Source organism: Haliotis asinina, chromosome 7 (assembly GCF_037392515.1).
Source record: "Haliotis asinina isolate JCU_RB_2024 chromosome 7, JCU_Hal_asi_v2, whole genome shotgun sequence".
NCBI lineage: Eukaryota > Metazoa > Mollusca > Gastropoda > Lepetellida > Haliotidae > Haliotis > Haliotis asinina.
In genome coordinates this window covers 12,780,586-12,800,881 of record NC_090286.1, presented here as the reverse complement: position 1 = coordinate 12,800,881, position 20,296 = coordinate 12,780,586, and the positions used below count along the sequence as shown (strand labels likewise).

Below are 20,296 nucleotides of genomic sequence, written 5' to 3'. Positions count from 1 at the left end.
CAGTTTTGGAACAACTTGAAATGGATTGTGACACAAAAATAGTATGAATAGTTTGAAAGTAAATATTATTTCCTTGGAACTATTTGAGGTAAGTTAGTATATCAAATGATACTGTTTGATAAAGTTTAGCCAAAGAACACTATGTATTTTTTCAGGTGATGTTTTACCTTGTTCTGTTATTGTAATTACTTCCTGCAATGTTCCAGCGATCTCGCCACAGTTCTGGAGCCTCAATAAGCAGCCTGAGAACCAAACGCTCAGACAGTCAAGATGGCAGGAAGAAGTCTGTGACCCCCCAGGACTCCCCCGAAGTCCGCCCCAAGCCCCCAGATCCCTCCCTGGATGAGGCATGGCACGCTGAGCTTCGTCGCAGCTTCATCAACCAGTACAAGAGTTACCTGAAGGATCTCGGCTTTGTTGTCATCAAAGTGCAGCAAGCGCCATCAAAGAAGAGGTAAGAGCAGTACTACAAAGTAGGATGGTTGATTTTTTGTAGCTTCTTTTGTTGTGTACCCTGTGGTGATTATAGGGGAGCCCATGCATTCAGATGTCTTGTGTTTGTCATCTATGCCAGTCATGATTCTACAGAATGTAGTCATCACTGATGGCCATTCTACACTGGAATGTAGCCAGGAGAGTCTCTGATATTATACAAAAGAGTTTTGTCTTGTGCCTCATGTCTTGTGTCAGGTACACCAAGGAGGTGGCCCCTGATGGCCATTCTACACTGGAATGTAGCCAGGAGAGTCTCTGATATTATACAAAAGAGTTTTGTCTTGTGCCTCATGTCTTGTGTCAGGTACACCAAGGAGGTGGCCCCTGATGGCCATTCTACACTGGAATGTAGCCAGGAGAGTCTCTGATATTATACAAAAGAGTTTTGTCTTGTGCCTCATGTCTTGTGTCAGGTACACCAAGGAGGTGGCCCCTGATGGCCATTCTACACTTGAATGTAGCCAGGAGAGTCTCTGATATTATACAAAAGAGTTTTGTCTTGTGCCTCATGTCTTGTGTCAGGTACACCAAGGAGGTGGCCCCTGATGGCCATTCTACACTGGAATGTAGCCAGAGCTGTGTCAGTTATTGTACAAGTGAATTGTGACTTGTTTCTTGTGTCAGGTACAGCAAGGTGGTGCCCCCCGACGGCCATGCTACACTGCTTGATGATGACCGGAAGTCGACGATGGTGTTCAGTCTCCAGAAAACATTCCAGTCTGGCATCATGATGATGGAGATTGGTTTTCGAGATGCCTACTTCTGTGTGAAGATGTTTGTCTTTGATGCACAGAGTCTTGGGACTCCAGTCAACCAGCAGGTGGGTGTACTGAGGGAAGACTGTGTGCAAGACATTAAGACACTTGCAAAACCAAAGTTGTCCTGGCTGGTTAGGAAGTGATACCCCTTCACAGACCAAAGGTTTTGCTTAAAAGTTAGAACTTGGTATTCAAGAAAATGATGTTAACTCAATGGACTTTTCAAGGGTAAAATTGATTTTGCGACATACAGTGAGTCTCAAACTGTAAAACTGACTGATAAGGATGTATGCTAACCTATTTTTGAGGCTGATATTCATTTAGCCATGTAGAGGTGAAATGAAAATGTAGCCTTATGATCTTACTAATAAGGTTATTAGCAGAGTATTGTATGTTTTTGTGTTTGTCATGTTGGCAGATGCGTCTGCTGTTTGTTGACGAGTGTGAGAAGTGCAAGGACCTGATCCACGTCCACTCCTTCGCGCACGACTTCCATCTGCGCTGCATCCAGACGTACCTCAGCGGCGAGGCTTGCGTCTTTAACCAGGGCTTCCACCTCACCAGCTTCCTTGCAGACTTCATTCGCATCTACCCCTACCCACCCAGCTTCTCCCGAAACTTCCTCCGTCAAGGTAAGCTTTTGAATAGTCTTAAGAGAAATCATCCAGCTGACATTATTTGGTAAAAGAGGTCATAGATTAAGATCTATTGTGTAGACATCAAATTAGGTTGACAAGGAATGTCAGATTGTGACATTGTGATTCCATGAGTTAGATAGAGGGTCGTGCAGCTCATCTGTCTCTGGTTTTACAGCAAAAACATCAAAACTTCAATGGTTATATGCATTTCTATTGAGTGAGTAAGTGAGTGAGTTGTGTTTTACGCCGCACTTAGCAATATTCCAGCCATATGGTGGTGGTCTGTAAATAATCGAGTCTGGACCAGACAATCCTGTGATCAACAACATGAGCATCGATCTGCGCATTTGGGAACCGATGACATGTCAACCAAGTCAGCAAGCCTGACCAACCGATCCCGTTAGTCGCCTCTTACGACAAGCATAGTGGCCTTTTATGGCAAGCATGGGTTGCTGAAGGCCTATTCTATCCCGGGACCTTCATGGGTCCTTGTGATATCAAATCTGAGCTGTGACATTTCTATTGAAATTCTGAAGACTATATCTTTCAATTGTATCAGTGATAAGGATGTTAACATGTTTGAATTTGTGCCAAGAAGATGTTAACATGTTTGGCCTTGTGCCAAAAGGGAGCAACAACCAATCAGGAAATGCTGCTTCTTCCTGTACGATTAAGTAATGTCATATGTTGTAGGTGTTGATAATCCAGAGTTTGGCAGTGACATTGCTGCGTTTGACCAAGATTATCTGTTTCAGAATCTGCTGTGCTGCCAGACCTGCCCTGCCCCAGTCCCCAACTCTTTGATTACATGCTGAAACAGATGAAACAGCATGAGATGAGGGTGTTCAAGATGGTCCCTGCCGTTGATGCTGACCTAGACCCAGTAAGTAACATCAGACAACATTCATGGCTTGGTTTCAGCTTATCTTCCTGTCCCTCTGTGTGTCCATCCTTCTGGACGATTTCAAAGCTTATGTAAGTTAAAGGCAAAGGAACAAGCTGTTTCAGTATTCTTGTCTCCTGTTTAGGCCTTTTCTTTTAAGATATCAAACCAAGGGGAAGTAACTCTAATTTCCAAACCAGTTTGTTATGATTTTAAAAATATCCAGATAATTTGCATGGATCCATTGTTGGCTCAAATTTATTTTGGGGGCAAATCAGGACTGATGACTTTCCATGCTTCAAATTTTGCAGTCATTTATCACTCTTCCATTTATCATTCCTGCATTTTGTGAACATCAAGTCCTGCACCAAATTCTGTTGTCCAGTTGGCAGTGCATCCATTATTCTACTCCTCATCAGACCATCCATCTATCTACCTGATGATCCTTACACTCATCAATCCACGCATGTTTTCATCCTTCCAATCATCAGTTCATTGTTTCATCATTCTTGCATCTCACACCTAGTCTGTCATTCAGTCTCTCGGTCAGTCTTCTCCACCATCCTTTGTCTATCCTTCCAAACTTTAGTCCATTAGCTACTTAATTGCTCTCTATCCTTCCTTCCTTATTCCTTCCTCTTTCTTCCCATTGTCCTTTCTTTTTTCCATGTTCAAACACTGACACTACCATTACTCATTTCATCGTTTCCCTCCCTCCCCTAATCCAGGAGTACATCTTTGTGAAGGCAGATGAGTTTGCTCTTGTGCGACACAAGAAGCTAAAGCGTGACACGACAGATGTGACAGGAATGGAGGTGTCCGATGAGTACGATGTGGGTCTAGTCATTGTCCATGATAACCCGCGGGGACTCCTACAACCCGAGGGGGAGCTGATGGTCCTCAAACTCAAGTTCTTTGTTGTACTGACTCGACGCAAGGATTGCTTCCCCTTGAGGTCTCTGGATAAGAAGATTGGAGAGTTCAGATCAGCAGCAACAAAAACAGCATTAGGTACGATTACAGTCTAGCTATTTGTTGCTCTGGACAGAGAATGGCATTGGTGTCTCTGGTTAAAAATATGTGTGTAGTTTGTGTGGGATCAGCATTTGATTAGGTCCTTGATGCAAGTCGTTCTTTGTGCATGCGTGTTTGGATCATCACATGATTTCATCACGTGTCTGCTTGTCTAGACTCAGTAACTGCTTTGACATGGGTGAAACATCTCTGAGTGTATCATGAATTTTCACTCTCAATAACCAAGAAATCTAAGTATCTATTAGTTTTCCTTCTTGAGAATTGCTGGTAGGCATGAACAGTTGAAGATTAGAATGGTGTTTACTTCACTTAAATGGAATGTTTTCTAAATTTTGCTTAGCAGTGTTTAAAGAAATCAAAACTTTAAAAGGGTGTGACCCCGATGGCTTCCAGATTTTGATTTGTGGTCACACACATTGGTTTCAACCAAACTCGAAAACTGCATCTCTCTGGAGTTTGTTGTCACATTGAAGCCTGAATACTGAGCCTGTCCTCTGTGTAGGAATGTTGGACACTCCGGCCACAGCATCAGACGAGGAGGCCAGTCGACCAGTATCTGTGAAGCAGCACCTTAGTGTACGTCAGGAGAGGGTGAACTACCTGGGGTATTCCAACGTCCACCAGACCCCCATCTACGACCTGTTGGTCAAGGAGGTACAGGCTGGGAGGTAGGTTGTTTGATCAGCACTCCAAAAGTTGGCGAGTGACTGATGATGTACACAGCTTTATAGATAATATCTTCTTGTTTATTGCTTTGAGTGACATTTCAATGTAGATTCTAACACAAAGATCAAGCTGAAGTGACTACAAGTGATCATCAAAAAATTTTTTATTTTGTATATCTGTAACTGAAAAGCTGAATAGAGAAATGGAAGTATGATGAGTATCTGTACCATTAATCAGAGTAGAGTGATTATCTTAGCTTGGGTTCTGATGTGGAGAGATTATGTCCAATGTTCAAAACAACCAACCTGTACTATAAGTTTACAAAGGTTTAATCAAAGTAGAGGAGTTCTGTCCAAATATCAAAACAAAATAATCATAATCACAAGATCCCTGATTCACTTGGCCTCTAATGATTAAAATATGGGTAGTCCTTGTCACTCTCTCTAATAATGGTAGATTTATTCCAAAGAGTAGACAAACTGTGAGTAATCAGCTGTACAGGTACAGTACAGTATTAAGTGTAGGGGTGATCCATTATATGTTTGTGTTCATGAGTAGTCAAACTGGGAGTAGTCATAATGGGAAGATGCTGTGATGAGAGGTATGTATATATGCAGGGGTGGGGTCATTTCCCAATCAGGACAATTCCCCACATGACATTTCCCCGTCTGACACCTGTTCTGTAACCAGTAGGACAATTCCCCACACCCATCATAAAATTGTACTAAAGCATGGTGTGACAAGCAGCAGGTTCGCTAAAGGTAACTGGTACCTAGTAGCACATGAATGAGGCTAAGTGAAGAGTCATGAAGCTAGTAGACAAGGAGGATTAACATGTTATTCTATCCAATAAACAACAAGCTGTTATCCATCAATGTTATTGTGTGCTTCATTACGAATGCCGATGATAATAGCTGTACACAACATGCTCCTTTCCTCACAGCTTCCTTAATCTTGTAGTGATATCTTGCTTTTTATATCATCGACCCATGAAGGTCCCGGGGTAGAATAGGCCTTCAGCAACCCATGCTTGCCATAAAAGGCGACTATGCTTTGTCTTAGGAGGCGATTAACTGGATTGGGTGTTGATCATTGGATTGTCTGCTCCAGACTTGATTATTTACAGACTGCCGCATATAGCTGGAACATTGCTGAGTAAAACTCAACTCACTCACTCACTGTTTCCATTATAAGCAGACAATGCCCTAGGTGCTATAAAGATGGAGTGTGAGGATGTCTTGTATTGATTGTCCAGAATGTTCAGCTTATGAGACTTTTGAATATTGAAGATAGAATTGATCTTCAGTAAAAGGCGACTAATGGGACAGAGTGGTCAGGCTCGCTGATTTGGTTGACACATGTTGTTTCACATCAATGGAAGACATAGAAATAATGCAACAATTTCCAAAGTTCATGTAGTTTTACTGAGAGAAATATGAACCAATGAAATATTTCAATGACACTATATACCCCAATATTTCCTAATTTGACACTACATTACACAGTTGTTATGTGACCACCGAACACCATGAGCTTTTAATTGAAGTCCTTATTTGACTTCTAACAATTGTGCCCTGAGTTCACACTATGTGGGAGACAGTCACCGACAGCATGGCTGCTCTAATGAAAACATAAAAGAAATCTGCCTTGTTCAGTGACTGTGTGTGTGATGCACATGTTTCGCGAATGGCTATCCACTGTTTGCAAGTGGTGAGTTTGTATGAATGTTTGGGTTCATTCGGACCTTCTGTCCACATGTCATATCCCAGTCGGGTAGATTGGTGCTTGTGCTGTTGATCAGTGAGTTGTGTGGACAAGACTGGATTATTTACAGACTGCCACAGGTAGCTGGAATATTGCTGAGTGCATCGTAAACTTAATATAGGTGAACCTGAATATTCACTATATCTCTCTAATGCATCATGATTTAACAACTTCTTGTAGACTTGAATATGCAACAGCTATGTCTGATGTTGGAATGTGTTTAACTCTATCTGCCAGAGACAAGATTGCAGAGATGGTGGAGCTGTCGAAGGTGAAGTGTCGCCGGGATTATCTGTGGAACCGGATGAAGGTTATGGACGAGGACACTCGCAGGAAGAAACGCAGCGAGACTGAAGAGAGCCAAAACCTGGTCAGTGATTGGTGTTTTCATGTAGCTGGTCATTCGTGAAGTCAGGTCTTTGGTGAAGTAAGTCACTTGTGCTGGCAGGCATTTGTAGAGTCAGTCATTGAAATCATCAGTCATTGGTGAAGTCGGTTATTGATATACCTGTAGATTTGATTGTGAGGTATACATTTTGTCAACTGTCACTGGTATTGTCAGTCATTGGAGAAGTCAGTCGTTTGTCTGATCAGTGTTTGGTATGGTCATTTTGGGAATATTTTGTTATTGTTGAAGTCAGTCATTTATGTAGTCCAGTATGAGATCAGTTGTTGGTATGGTTGGTCATGGGCGTGATCAGTCATTGATATGGTCATTGGTATTGGTCATTGGTATTGGTATTGGTCATTGATATTGGTATTGGTCATTGGTATTGGTCATTCTAGTCAGTCAGATGTTGTTATGCATTTCTGTTGTCTATAACACAGTCAGATATGCAGCTATATCTGAGGAATGTGTCTACAGAATCTGGCCCGTCTCTGCTTTGAGGAGTACTTGGAGCTCCTGGGGATGGTGACCCGGACACCCCTGGATGAGGTCGACCCCCAGCTCACCCCCTTCCTTAACATGCCCCTACAGTGGTACACCCTGCTGTTTGACGTCCTCATCAACAAATACCCCGACACCCACCGCAGCTTCATCAGTGCAGACAGTCAACAGAGACATGTTGTGAGTAGACAAGACATGGCCAACAGATGTATTGTTTGGATAAGTGTATGGTAGCAGCTGACAGAGATTTCAGTTGGTCCTTTTGTTTTCTGCTTATATCATCTACACATTAACTACCAACCCTGTTCCAATATGTAAAACATGCATACACTTGTTTTCACCATTTTTGTCATTAAAGAATACAAAGAATGATTTAGTTACATGTTTTCTTCTTTCAGATAATACTCAATCCCAACAACTTGGACATGTTCATGATGACCTCCGTTGACTACAAGGCTAACAGAGGGGTGAGTAGTGTTTTTGTTGTGATCTTTGTCAATTATAAACTGTGTATTATCCACAGCTGTATTGTCCACTTAATGTCACCATCCCTCTCCTACAGGAGCTGTGTATTGTCCACCTAATGTCACCATCCCTCTCCTACAGGATCTGTGTAATGTCCACCTAATGTCTCCATCCCTTTCCTACAGGATCTATGTATTGTCCACCAGATGTCACTATCCCTCTCCTACAGAAGCTGTGTATTGTCCACAGCTGTGTATTGTCCAGCAGGTGTCACCATTCTCTCCTAGAGGAGCTGTGTATTGTCCACCTAATGTCGCCATCCCTCTCCTACAGGATCTGTGTAATGTCCACCTAATGTGTCCATCCTTCTCCTACAGGAGCTGTGTACTGTCCACCTAATGTGTCCATCCTTCTCCTACAGGAGCTGTGTATTGTCCACCTAATGTGTCCATCCTTCTCCTACAGGAGCTGTGTACTGTCCACCTAATGTCTCCATCCCTCTCCTACAGGATCTGTGTAATGTCCACCTAATGTGTCCATCCTTCTCCTACAGGAGCTGTGTACTGTCCACCTAATGTCTCCATCCCTCTCCTACAGGATCTGTGTAATGTCCACCTAATGTGTCCATCCTTCTCCTACAGGAGCTGTGTAATGTCCAGATAATGTCACCATCCTTCTCCTACAGGATCTGTGTAATATCCACCTACTGTCTCCATCCCTCTCCTACAGGATCTGTGAAATGTCCACCTAATGTGTCCATCCTTCTCCTACAGGATCTGTGTAATGTCCACCTAATGTGTCCATCCTTCTCCTACAGGAGCCGTGTACTGTCCACCTAATGTCTCCATCTCTCTCCTACAGGAGCTGTGTATCGTTCACCTGGAGCCACAGCTGGACCAGGAACACACACCAACCAACCCCAACCTACCAGTGTTCACAACGCAGTCTCACATCGAGGACTTTGTCAATGCATGTATATTTCACACATGGACATACATGCTGCAGTAGACACATGGCTGTCAACCACATCCATCTGTACTGTCAACTAGTCTTCCACGTGCTGGAGGATGTAGACAATTATGGAAGCCTGGTGTTGATGCATCAAGTGATCCATGCTGTCACTGGACCTTCATGGACCCTCCTTGGTTCCTAGTGCTTTATCCCTGAAGTGGACACACATTGATACTCACATACTGTACATATTAGTAATGGAATCTATATAATAGTGTATGATATTGGTTTGTGCAAGATAATAGTGACAGCAACTGTGTGTTACTATAGAGACATTGTAAACATTTTATACCATAGTCTTTCAATATTAAATCCCTTTGCTACAATCCTGTATATATACTGTAAGACATTGTCTTAAACTAACTTTTCAAAGTATTGTATGTCTAAAGATTTTTTTGTGAAATATTGTGTTAGTCTGAAAACTCTTTAAACTGACTTTTTGTCAGTTTTAATAGTTCGTAAAATAAGAGCTGTCATAATTCCATGGTGTAAGAAAATGAAGGAGCAGACTGATTCATGGCATTCAGATTTCATTCTCTAATGTATGTATCATTATAGTGCTTTCTGTCATAGCGCCAGGTTTGCAGTATTGTTGGGACAGTTCTGCTTGTATCTGTCTACTTATGCTTGCTATTATCTTTGAATTATAATATTTGAAAAAAGAAGTAGGTACACAACAAACAGTTCCCAGAGAGGAAGCTGGTCTGTGCCATACTGAATGTCTCTGTTGGAGGTGAGAATGGTGAACATGAGAGTGTTTATGTCGAGTATCTCTGTTGGAGGTGAGAGTTTTCATGTTGAATGTCTCTGTTGGAGGTGAGAGTTTTCATGTTGAATGTCTCTATTGGAGGTGAGAGTGTTCACGTTGAATGTCTCTGTTGGAGGTTAGAGTGTTCATGCTGAATGTCTGTTGGAGGTGAGAGTGTTCATGCTGAATGTCTCTGTTGGAGGTGAGAGTGTTCATGTTGAATGTCTGTATTCTGAGGGAGTGACAGTACTTGAGACAATAACATGTGCTTGGAAAGTTTGGGGTTGGGCTATATGATAGATATCTGGCTCAAACAAGTTGAATGTCAACTATCTAGTCATGAAATCAGTATTTGTATAGGGACTTTCTTGGGTCAGTTTGATTTAAAGACTCTGGTATTTCTGTCACAGCATGTCAGCTGCAACCAATAACCACAGCTCCTAAATGCAAGTGGTCAGAATTGGGATTCAACCAGATGACCAGCATGATCCTGACATGTGTAAGGGAAGCAACTGTATGGGTTGCTGTGCCAGGCCACCGGTCTAATCACATCTATGAATGATGAGCAAATATTGACATACATTGAGTATTAAATTTTTATTTGTGTATCTGACTCTAGTATTTGAGTATGAATGTCAGTAAAAATATTGTATATAGTGAATAGTGCTCACATTGATGTGTTCTTCTGATGTCTTCCCCTGATATTTTATGCTGCATTAATGAGTATCGGTATAATTTTCTGCATGTTTTGTCGTCATGACTGTACTACCCACAGAAAGTAAGGGAATGCTTAGAGTGTTGAATATGTTTGTGTTCACTATTATTTATGTTCCTGGAGAACTAAAAGCTTGTTTTATGTCAAGTGTTGTTTAAGATTATTGCAATCATGGGTTAAAATATTGACTGTACTTACCATTGTATACCAAAAAGTATAGATGTAGTAATGTCTGGAGTGGGTTAGGGTTATGGAAAGTACTGCTGTCCATCAGATATTATATGTTTTACTGGATGTTTTTCAAACATGACTAGTGAGTGAAAAAAAAACAACTGAAACCACTATGTGTTGGCATTGAATTGATGCTTATTTTGTATTGCTGGTATGGGCATACAACTTGAAATATGATCCATCACGATACTAAAATTTTAGCCATGACAATCTATTGCCAAAATATTGTGTACTGAAGCTTTGATATCATACAAATCCTGATACAGGGGTTGTGATATGATACGTATCGTGATACTCAATTTCTTAATTATAACACCAACTATAAGATCAAAACAAAACCGTTATAAATTTTTATCATCAAATTCAGCCAAAATTTATCAATGTTTATTCAGAAATGAAATTATCAATTATACACAGACTTTGTGACGGTTAATAACATGGAAGTGCTATGTCTGACATAGTTCCTCATGCATGAACTTCCAAGAAAATTATGAAGGGAAGTATCTATATAGTTCAGTCATAAAACAAAAGTAAGTCTTTGTTGAAATATATTGATTTGGCAATATTTAGAGTAAAACATCAATGTATTGTGGCCTGTTTGAAATAATCATATCAGGATAAACTACAATGTCAAACTTTGTATCGATTCGTTGTATCAGCAACTCATCGCTGAGTGTAATGATTTGTATCAGTGAATCATCACACCACTGACCTTTTTTTCAACTGTCATATTCACAGCTGTCTACTAATATGTTAAATGTTCCATGTAAGAAAGATTTATCTCATCTTTCCATTCACAAGAGTAACACATTGTTCAAGGGACAGCTCAGACTTTTGGTTGTCAACATACCCTGATGACGTGAACATCCGGACTTCATGACTTCACACAGAACAACATTCATGTGTTTGATATTGAAGCTGTGTCTTTTTGTGATGATGGGTGATTGGGCTGGGGGGTGACCAGTACCTGTTGGACTGTTACACCTCATGCAGAATAAGCTTGTGAACATTGCCATGTAGGTACAATGTTTTGTTTATATAGATATACTAGATCATGCCGCAAATACGAAACATGGAAGACAGCAAAAGGGCTAGCTATCAACCACTTGAACTTGTCTGACAAATTTCATAAACTCTTTGTTTTTTAAACTTTACAATTTAAGTGTCTAAGTGGATGAGAAAAGGTACATCACCTACCTCATCTCTGAGTCAAGTCTCCATGACTCCATGATAATTTGAAGCAGCATCACGTTGGCAGACGACAAGAAGTTGAGCTTGTGATACCAATCTTTTACTGTGCATCATTCTCTTATTTTTTGTGGGTTGTTTTTTACAAGTTTAATGCTCAAGAATAGCATACTATGTGAAGTTACATACAAAATGTCAATAGTTTCACTGTATCATGTTCAACTGAGTGGAACTGATTTTGAATAGTGTTATGATCAGAGCCGTTGACTCTGAATAATGTGTTCATTCATATACAGAGAAAGCTGTCCAAACCAACAGCTGTCCAAACCGGCAAGTTGTCGACAAGTCTCAGTCCAGTTTGTGACATGTACACTCATCATCAGCTCTACAATCCAGCACGTTGACTAAACCAGATTTTGTCTTCAGCCCTGATGAGTGCCGGTTTAGACAGCTTTCACTGTATCGGTTTAGATCTCAGGACTGTGTACATATATGTATATAATTAATTAAATCATATCAACAAGAGAATCATGATCACCTGAATTTCTGGAAGCTATCATTAGAGGAATTCAAGTTCGTTTTGCTGTTTCCTCACCTTTATTAGCATCCAGACTTCCAGCACAAGCCATACTAAGCTGGGATATATGTTTTGTCCAAACCTCAGTAGCCGGTCATCAGCAAGATGGAGGATCCTTCATTGATAACATTATGGCTGCCTAAGATTACAGTTCTAAAAGACATATTGCGATATGCTGGTGATTAAAAATAATAATCATTATTTGGAGATACTCTTCGTATGACTCTTGAAAGTTGGGTTTGGTAAGGTCATTGTGCCTGCTTTTCTCAGATAAATGACATGATTTCAATATGTTTGGAATTTTGTATGTTGTTGAACTGTCAGTGTATGTCATCACTCATATCTGTAGCCTCAAACTTTTTTCAATGACAAGAAAAAAACAGACACACTTGCCATGGTGTATTCCATGGCATACATACAAACACATGAGTTTAGGCTCTGGGTGAGTGTATAACCTGACTTGTGGCAAAAAGTAGCATTGCAATGCAGATATGGATTTGTAATATGGATTCAGATTTGAATTATAATTTATATCATATGATATATTTGGGTTTACAGTTTCTTGATTACAGATTCTGATGCTATTATGGTTGAGTCCCATACAGGATCCGAACCCGCTCTCTCAGAGTAGCATATTCCAACATAATTTCTCAATATATTTTTGATGCTGTTGATCACTGGATTGTCTGGTCCAGATTTGATTATTTACAGATTGCCACCATACAGCTGGAACTAATATTGCTGAGTGCAGCGTAAAACTACTCACTCTCTTGTATTGAAATGAACAACACAGTGAGACAAGGATGAGCTTGAGGTTTTCAAATCAATGTACAAATTTTTTAATGCATTTTTCCTTCTACAATGAAAGACCGGATGGACATATTTTCTGGTCTGTACATACAGTTTGCATGTGCAAGTTTGTGTACTTTCATATTGCATGCTTTAAGATTTTTCAGATTTCAGATAATTTTATGTTCTCATTTGAACTGGGTTTACATATATGTATTTTGAGTCTAGGTATAAACATCTGGGCCAAGGCTGTTGATTTACACCTTTAACTATTTGTCTTCTATACATGATTTTCATATGAAATGTGTTTAACCATACTAGCATGTTTGTGAAGTCTGGCTTACTGTCTTGTCTGTGTTGATGTATTTAGGCTTAATGCTGAGTCTTAAAGAAGTGCTGGGTGATGATTAGCCCCCAGATTCTGGCCTCAAACTTTCAGCTATAGTGTACAGAGGGCATACTCTCTTTTAATGAAACATTTTCTGTAAAACAATATTAAAAGGAAAAAAGAATAGAAATTTCAGGTTAATACGTCTTGTGATTTCAACCTGACTGAAGAAAAAAGGAAATACAAGGTGCTACTGTCTGTTTGAATGCAATGTTTTTAAAGGGGCACTGATGCGGAGCAATTTCCGTGGACTGGTGTAAACTTTTGTTATTGATTTTTCTCCTGTGAATACCCAGATGATATCCCAGAATTTGTGACTGGTTTGTGACCTCTGCCGCGCAGTCCGTATGCGCACTTGATAGTTTAATTATAGACAGATCAACTGAGGTGAAGTCATTTTTACTTCATTACAAATGTATTATGAAAACAAATGAAACACTTTGAAGGTTAATCATCTGCCAGTGGTAGAAATGGTAAAACTATTAGAACGGGAAAATATCGAAGCCAATGTACGTCTCCATATTTTGTCTCATAACCCTAATTAGTTTATTGTCATATTTGTATGATTTTGAAAATTAATGAAAGAACACACGATCTGCTTATACTCATAGTAAATTTCTAACATAACAGCAACATTTATACATTGTATAGATTCCCAATGTGGATCCTATTTCACACACATACGCGATCTAGTGTGTGTTTTCCGTCATATAGATTCTGCTGAATGCTACAACAAATAAATTAAAACAAAATGCAAATAATGAATGTAAAACAGACTAATTTTATACCAACAATGTCAGGCTACTACCTTGTTCAGGAATGTATCCATCAATATCCACATAAAAGAAATCATATTCCATTCATCTGCAGCTGGTAAATAATCCTTCTCTGTGTCTTGTGTCTTGCAACTGTCTAATTTACGAAAAAGTAACACATCGATTCACGTCTTTCGTTGGTGAAAACCTGATAGCCCTCTCATTGGTCACCCAAGATAGCACACCTGGCAACTAACTGTATGATGTCCGCTATTCTAAGTAATTTAATTAACCATGAGCAATCAATCAATCAACGCAAGGGTGGTTAATTCTTTGAAGGGAGGATGTTGTTTTTACACTCGCCCTTTACAACAGGTTGTAGTCATCTACACATACTGCCTTTTGACAAATCTGCTAGAAGATAACAGTAATTAATCAATCAGTGTGTTATCGGTTAATCCTTTGATCGATGTTTGTTTTTGTAACTCAGCTGATAAAGCCTCTTGCATCACTTATATGCACATATTACATAACATACAATACATTTGCCATTACAGACCTTAATTTATAATGTTGAGTATTTACTCCAGACAGGAGGAATGCCAAATGGGATCATTTGTTGAGTAACCTGAGTGGTGTTACTACTAATTATACCTGTTATAAATTCATTAATTGACCATCCAGACAATGATGACAAATAACACTTGTAGGTTTACACCATCAAACGCCAGTTACAGCAAGGAAGATGTAATCTCTGTGTCGCATGCAGCCTGAAAACACTTAGGGGCCGAAACTGTTTTGAGGATACCAACGGAATTTTGTTACATAAGGAATACATACAGGCATTTGCTGTGTACTTGGGTAAATAGCTGAAATAAAGGTTTTTTTTACGTAAGAAAATTTTCAGATTTCTCTACCAAAGGCAAAGTCATCGGTTTTTTTGTTTACGAATTCAAATAAATCAACTGTGTGTTTTTATTATTATAAATAATAAACCATTGTAGCTACCATAGCTACCAAAATTTACGTATGATATTTCCTATCACACCTGAAAACTCACTCAAAACTACCTAAATATAAAGCTTTGCAATGTTTCGGACTGAAACAAATGGCTTGCTACGTGCCTGTAGACATCATATTTTCATGTAGCATGATTAAATATAGAGGATCAAATTGGATCAGTAACTATACCATCCAAGCATCCGAAAAAACCTACACTGCTGGGATATTTTCTTGCGATCAGACAAGGAATACCATGGATATTTTTAAATAATGGCATATGATGGGCATCCGGCCTCCTGACTGTTTAGGTGAAGAAATTCTGCTAATATTGACAGGAGCCCAGTTCCTTTGTCCGTCACGGTCGAAGGAGTGGGCGCTGACCAATTTGCAGTTTGGTTTCGTAATTAGACCGTTGGCGAGAAACATTATTCGCTCCGCGTCAGTGCCCCTTTAACTGTTTGCCACCCATTAGTGATATCATGGACATTTATCACCATGTCAGTGTCAGTGATACTTCACTATGTTTAAAGGCAGAAATCCAATTTTTAATCTCCATTTTTTATATAACACAATGCAGTAAATAGAGTGAACAAGAGTTCTTGGTTGTTCCTCCAGTTTATGTGTAGATATGATTTAAAGGATATTTGGGATGTATGGACCTAGTTTCACCAAAACATTCACATGAGGACTTGATGGTTGCTTTTTGTCTTCCAGTATGAGCTTTAGAAGTTGCTCACATTGTGTGATGGTGTATTTTCTGTTAAGGCTTGATCCCTTTCACATGGTTCCTGAACATATGTTGCCCACACTGTCACTTAGTACTTCCCGATTTTGTGTTGGACAGTTTTGTAGAATCATGACTTTGGTAATTTCTTGAATGTGATCAGATCAATTGCTTTGACTTGTGTTGAACATATGAACTTATACATGTCTTTTGTAAAAAGTGTACCCTTGTTTCATGATGGCCTGTAGAAAGCAAATAAACTATGAATTCTTCCTGTGGCTACTGTGTTTATGTGTTTTTCAGGGTCAGCTTCTGGATTAATATCCAAAATACTGAATGTTGACTATGATACAGTCCCAGTGTCTATGTTATGACATCAGCAATAACTATTGTCTTTGAGTGGAATTTTTTGTGGGCACTTCTAGCAATATTACAGCTTGACAAGGACAGGAGATGAGCCCTGACTTGGTTGACACGTGCCATGGTATTGTGTAGATAGATACTCATGATGTTGATCACTGGATTGTCTAGTCCAGACTCAATTATTTACAGACTGCCATAGAGCTGAAATATTGCCAAGTGCAGTGTTACGCAACAAACAAGACTGGAGTTTAAGGTGACAGCCATGAGGAATGCAACCAAGCAATATACCACCATAGTAACACTAGGCTCTCGTTTCCATTACTGAAGAGAGAAGTGTTGGCAGAGAGCAGAACAACAGCAGCATCTTGATAACTGATTGCAGTGAGGGGGTTGTGAAAGCAACAAAGTTTTAAATGGGCAGTAGGTTTCAAATCACCCAAGTCCTGAAGAATGCAACACAGGTTTCAAAATCACCAAAGTCATGTAGAAAACATGACAATCAGAGGTTCCAAATGACTCAAATCATGAAGACTGCAACACTCAGGTTTCAAATCACTGATGTCATGTAGAATGCAAAACAAAACGAGTAAGGAGTATGTTAATATAATGCATATTTATTGCTTGAGACATCAAGATGATTATAAGTGTGATGTAACATATCCAGATCTGAATGATATGTTTTCACAGTATGGTGTATACATGTAATATCTGGGTATTGGCAACTCATTGCACGGTCATATAGAAGTATGTCAGTCTAAGCTTGGTAAGGCACACTAGGAATATTGTCAAACTGAATTTCTTTCCTTCAATAACTCCATAGGTCACAGTCATGAAACAACTTGAGATGGAAACAACAAATTTATGTACATCACGTTAAATTTGTTTGGCACCTGTCCTACTGGAGTTTTATTCTCATGACAGTTCTTGATTAAAGACAGTTTTAAAATTTGCATTAACATTTCAAACAGAAAATTTTCTCTAATTTGTACATAGGATGTCCCTATGACCATTCTTCTAAAACATGAATCTGTTCATATCTATTTTCAGATATTCACATTACGAATATCTGTCAATTCTGATTGTAACCTTTCTCTTACAAATGATTACAAATGTTGCATAGGTGTACATAGGTTGTTACACATGTGGAGATAATCAAGAAAATGGCTGCATTTTTCTGTATACAATTCTACATTATTCAGACCTCTACAAAAGCTATAAAAAAAAGTTCCAGATATTTATTTACCTTGATAAACAAAAGCGCACTAGGGAATATTGGTCTTGGTATAATAATTCAAATTTCAAAAAGATATTTATTTTATGCACAAAATATTCCAGGCATGTGTAAAGGTATCACAGTGACTGACAGGTTCCAAGGCTGCATCTGCATAGTCTGATATGCACGTTGCTATGTACATATAATGGAATGTAATTGACGCCACTGTCTCTGTATAACAGTATAACAAACATATGCAATGCACACAATCAATTTGAAATGTACAAGTAAATGCTCAATCTGGTAAGCTGATGATTAATCTAATCATGTTCAGACAACACTTAAACCACAAGGTACAAGAAGGATGGAATTAGATTTGGTGTTAATCAAATACAACATGGATGAAACTGTATAATTGTATCTGTAACAAATATGTCTGTATCTGACAAAACAATACGTAAATATTTACGGAGATACTTTCTTGAATAGTATCACCTGTATCTCACTCCTTTATGAAAATTTAATAAGTAACATGAATATATCAGACATCTCAAACAAAATTAAGTCTTGAAATATTCATATCAATTTCCATAAATAACCATGAAGTTAAAATTCCAAGAATTGTTGTCAACAATGTCATGTGCAAAAAGAGCCATGTTAGTATGGTCCTACATACATATATTCCCCTATCAGAGTCACATTGCTTTTATACATCATGTGACATATTCGCCCCTTGGCACTTATAAAGATTGTGGGGAGAACTTCAGTTATACCGTACGTCTAATATACAATGAAATCTGTGCAGTTGCCAAGGTGGACATGAATAAATATGTAACAGTTTGGTGCAGTTCAGCCTGCACTGACTTGGCAAAAGGTACATTTCAACAGTATGATAGGTGCTCTGAAAAACATTTCAGACTTAAAATCGAAATAAGCTAGATGAAACTCATATTTCAAAATGTAGACACCTTTCTTGATCTGACACCTGGTGTTTTGGAAGACATGGCATAAACTGCTGATGAATCCTGACTGAACCTCAGTTGATGACAAAATGTATGTAAACACATTGGGGAATTTTCTACTTTTTCTTCTAGTATAAACAAGGCAAAATACATGCACTGCTTTGGATGTGATTACATTGCTATAAATAACTGACATGTACAGTATTTTGTATGGAATGTAGGGCAATGGTGTAGGTAAAGGTAGGCACAGGGTAATCATGTACAATTATCACATTCAATGGCTGTAGTAAGTCTTGTTCAGATTTAACATCATTCATAAACTTGCATGTATATTTTTGTTCCTGGCACACAATCAAAAACAGCTGACTCTGCAGTATATTGCTGTGATTACATATACACCATATAAGCATTGCACAAATAGTATGACTTTGTTCTCTTTCACCCTTACAGTTGTAAGCCTTTGAACTAATTAGATCAAAGTGAATGTTACTTGACTCACGCTTTAGGCCAATACCCTATTTCACAAAGCAATAATTATAATTAAGAGTGAAGGTTATCGAAACTCACAGACTCCATCACAGTCTTCCGATAAATGTATCACTATGATCGCTTTATGAAACACGCTACAGTGGCTTAGGGTCCAGATTGTACTTTAGATATTCCTAGTGTTTAAGTACAGGTGTTTTTCAATGTTCACACACATGAGTGGAGATTGTCAGGGACGTGTGTGCAATGCTGGTCATTGTCCAAGTATTAGTCTACATGTGCATTGGGATATAACACTTCTGTCTGTCAGCGATGCCTCACAGGACAAACATGTACAGTACATATAGGTGAGTGTACCACATATTACACTCACAGAATATATTATTGGCCTTTACATACAAAGCAAGCCTGTCACGATATCTACAATGATATTTACATTTGTTCGTGTTAGACAGGTGTGATGCTCCCTACAATGCAGCATGCCATATTTTGATTGACGGACATATGCTGTCTGTATAATGCAATATATATGTTTTTGGCAAAGTCTGTACATTTCAGATCCCAGTCTTCCAAGGAGGTCCCCTACAGTTTCATACATACTCTGAATATATGCATCTTAATCTACACCCATAGCTGCACCAGGCACGACACTGACCCCAGCATCAGTGTTTGCAACATCACCGTATGTACAAGCTGCTACTGTCTAGCTTCAGGCTATAGCACCATGGAGCACTGTTTGGAAGGGAATGTGGTACAAAGATGAGAAGACCTGTTGATGTACTTCGCTTAACTCAACAGTGAAAAGTTTTCAAATTCATATCACAATAAAATTCATTTTTTAGACATATCCTTCAGACTGATGTCCTTAACTTCATTATGATTTCTCAACAATCCTGGTGGTATGATTAAATCTGTTTTAACAGATTATCTTACAATTTGGAATTATATTTCTCAATCTTTGATTTCCACCATAATGGTCCTTTCCCCAATATTAATACTCTCCACAATTATGATTGATTACTCCTTGATAGTTCATCTTTTGTTCAGCTATTTTTCAGGTATACTGTTCAGTTGTTACACATCTGTTCCCACTGAGCAGCTATGTTGCCTTTTTTGTTTGAGGCTTGTTCTCCATCAGACTTTCCATTTGGAGTTGCCTCCCTTGGACTGTTGGGTTCCTTCCCGTCACCTGGTGTGGCTCTCTGTTTCCTGAAATAGGAGATATGTTTGTTCAGGATATGGAGTTATCATGTAGCTTGAGCAACAGCTAAGAAATGTCTGCCATTTTTTCATGCCATCACATGAAAATAAACTTTTTTTTCCAAACTGAAGACAAACTGTTCAAACAACAACTGCATACATGTAATTAACACTGTCTAAAATGTGATGTGTCCAATTTTAAAAAAAACATGCGACAAGCCTTAGGAAAATTCATTCACTGACTAACTCACACTCAAAACTGAATCTGTATCAGCCAAATATATTTCCTTATTTCAGAATTCAAAACACAAAATCAGCAGATATCCTGAGTACATAACTGGTAGGGGCATT

The 20,296-nt window shown here is 39.0% G+C and overlaps 2 protein-coding genes across 4 annotated transcripts in view; one reads left to right on the top strand and one right to left on the bottom strand.

Annotated features, from left to right (window-relative positions):
- LOC137291626 (KICSTOR complex protein SZT2-like) overlaps positions 1–15,993 on the top strand; it is a 114,771-nt gene extending 98,778 nt beyond the window's left edge. Inside the window, exons 54-63 of the mRNA XM_067823033.1 lie at positions 207–454; positions 1,120–1,315; positions 1,672–1,885; positions 2,647–2,774; positions 3,503–3,785; positions 4,312–4,477; positions 6,477–6,609; positions 7,105–7,308; positions 7,527–7,595; positions 8,455–15,993. Coding sequence (XP_067679134.1) covers positions 207–454; positions 1,120–1,315; positions 1,672–1,885; positions 2,647–2,774; positions 3,503–3,785; positions 4,312–4,477; positions 6,477–6,609; positions 7,105–7,308; positions 7,527–7,595; positions 8,455–8,601 — 1,788 coding nt within the window. The 3' untranslated portion in view covers positions 8,602–15,993. The remainder of the gene's footprint in view (positions 1–206; positions 455–1,119; positions 1,316–1,671; positions 1,886–2,646; positions 2,775–3,502; positions 3,786–4,311; positions 4,478–6,476; positions 6,610–7,104; positions 7,309–7,526; positions 7,596–8,454) is intronic.
- Positions 15,994–16,675: 682 nt separating this feature from the next.
- LOC137291627 (microtubule-associated protein futsch-like) overlaps positions 16,676–20,296 on the bottom strand; it is a 163,269-nt gene continuing 159,648 nt past the window's right edge. For all 3 annotated transcript variants that reach the window (XM_067823034.1, XM_067823035.1, XM_067823036.1), the window contains one exon: positions 16,676–19,954. In XM_067823034.1, coding sequence (XP_067679135.1) covers positions 19,813–19,954 — 142 coding nt within the window. In that variant the 3' untranslated portion in view covers positions 16,676–19,812. The remainder of the gene's footprint in view (positions 19,955–20,296) is intronic.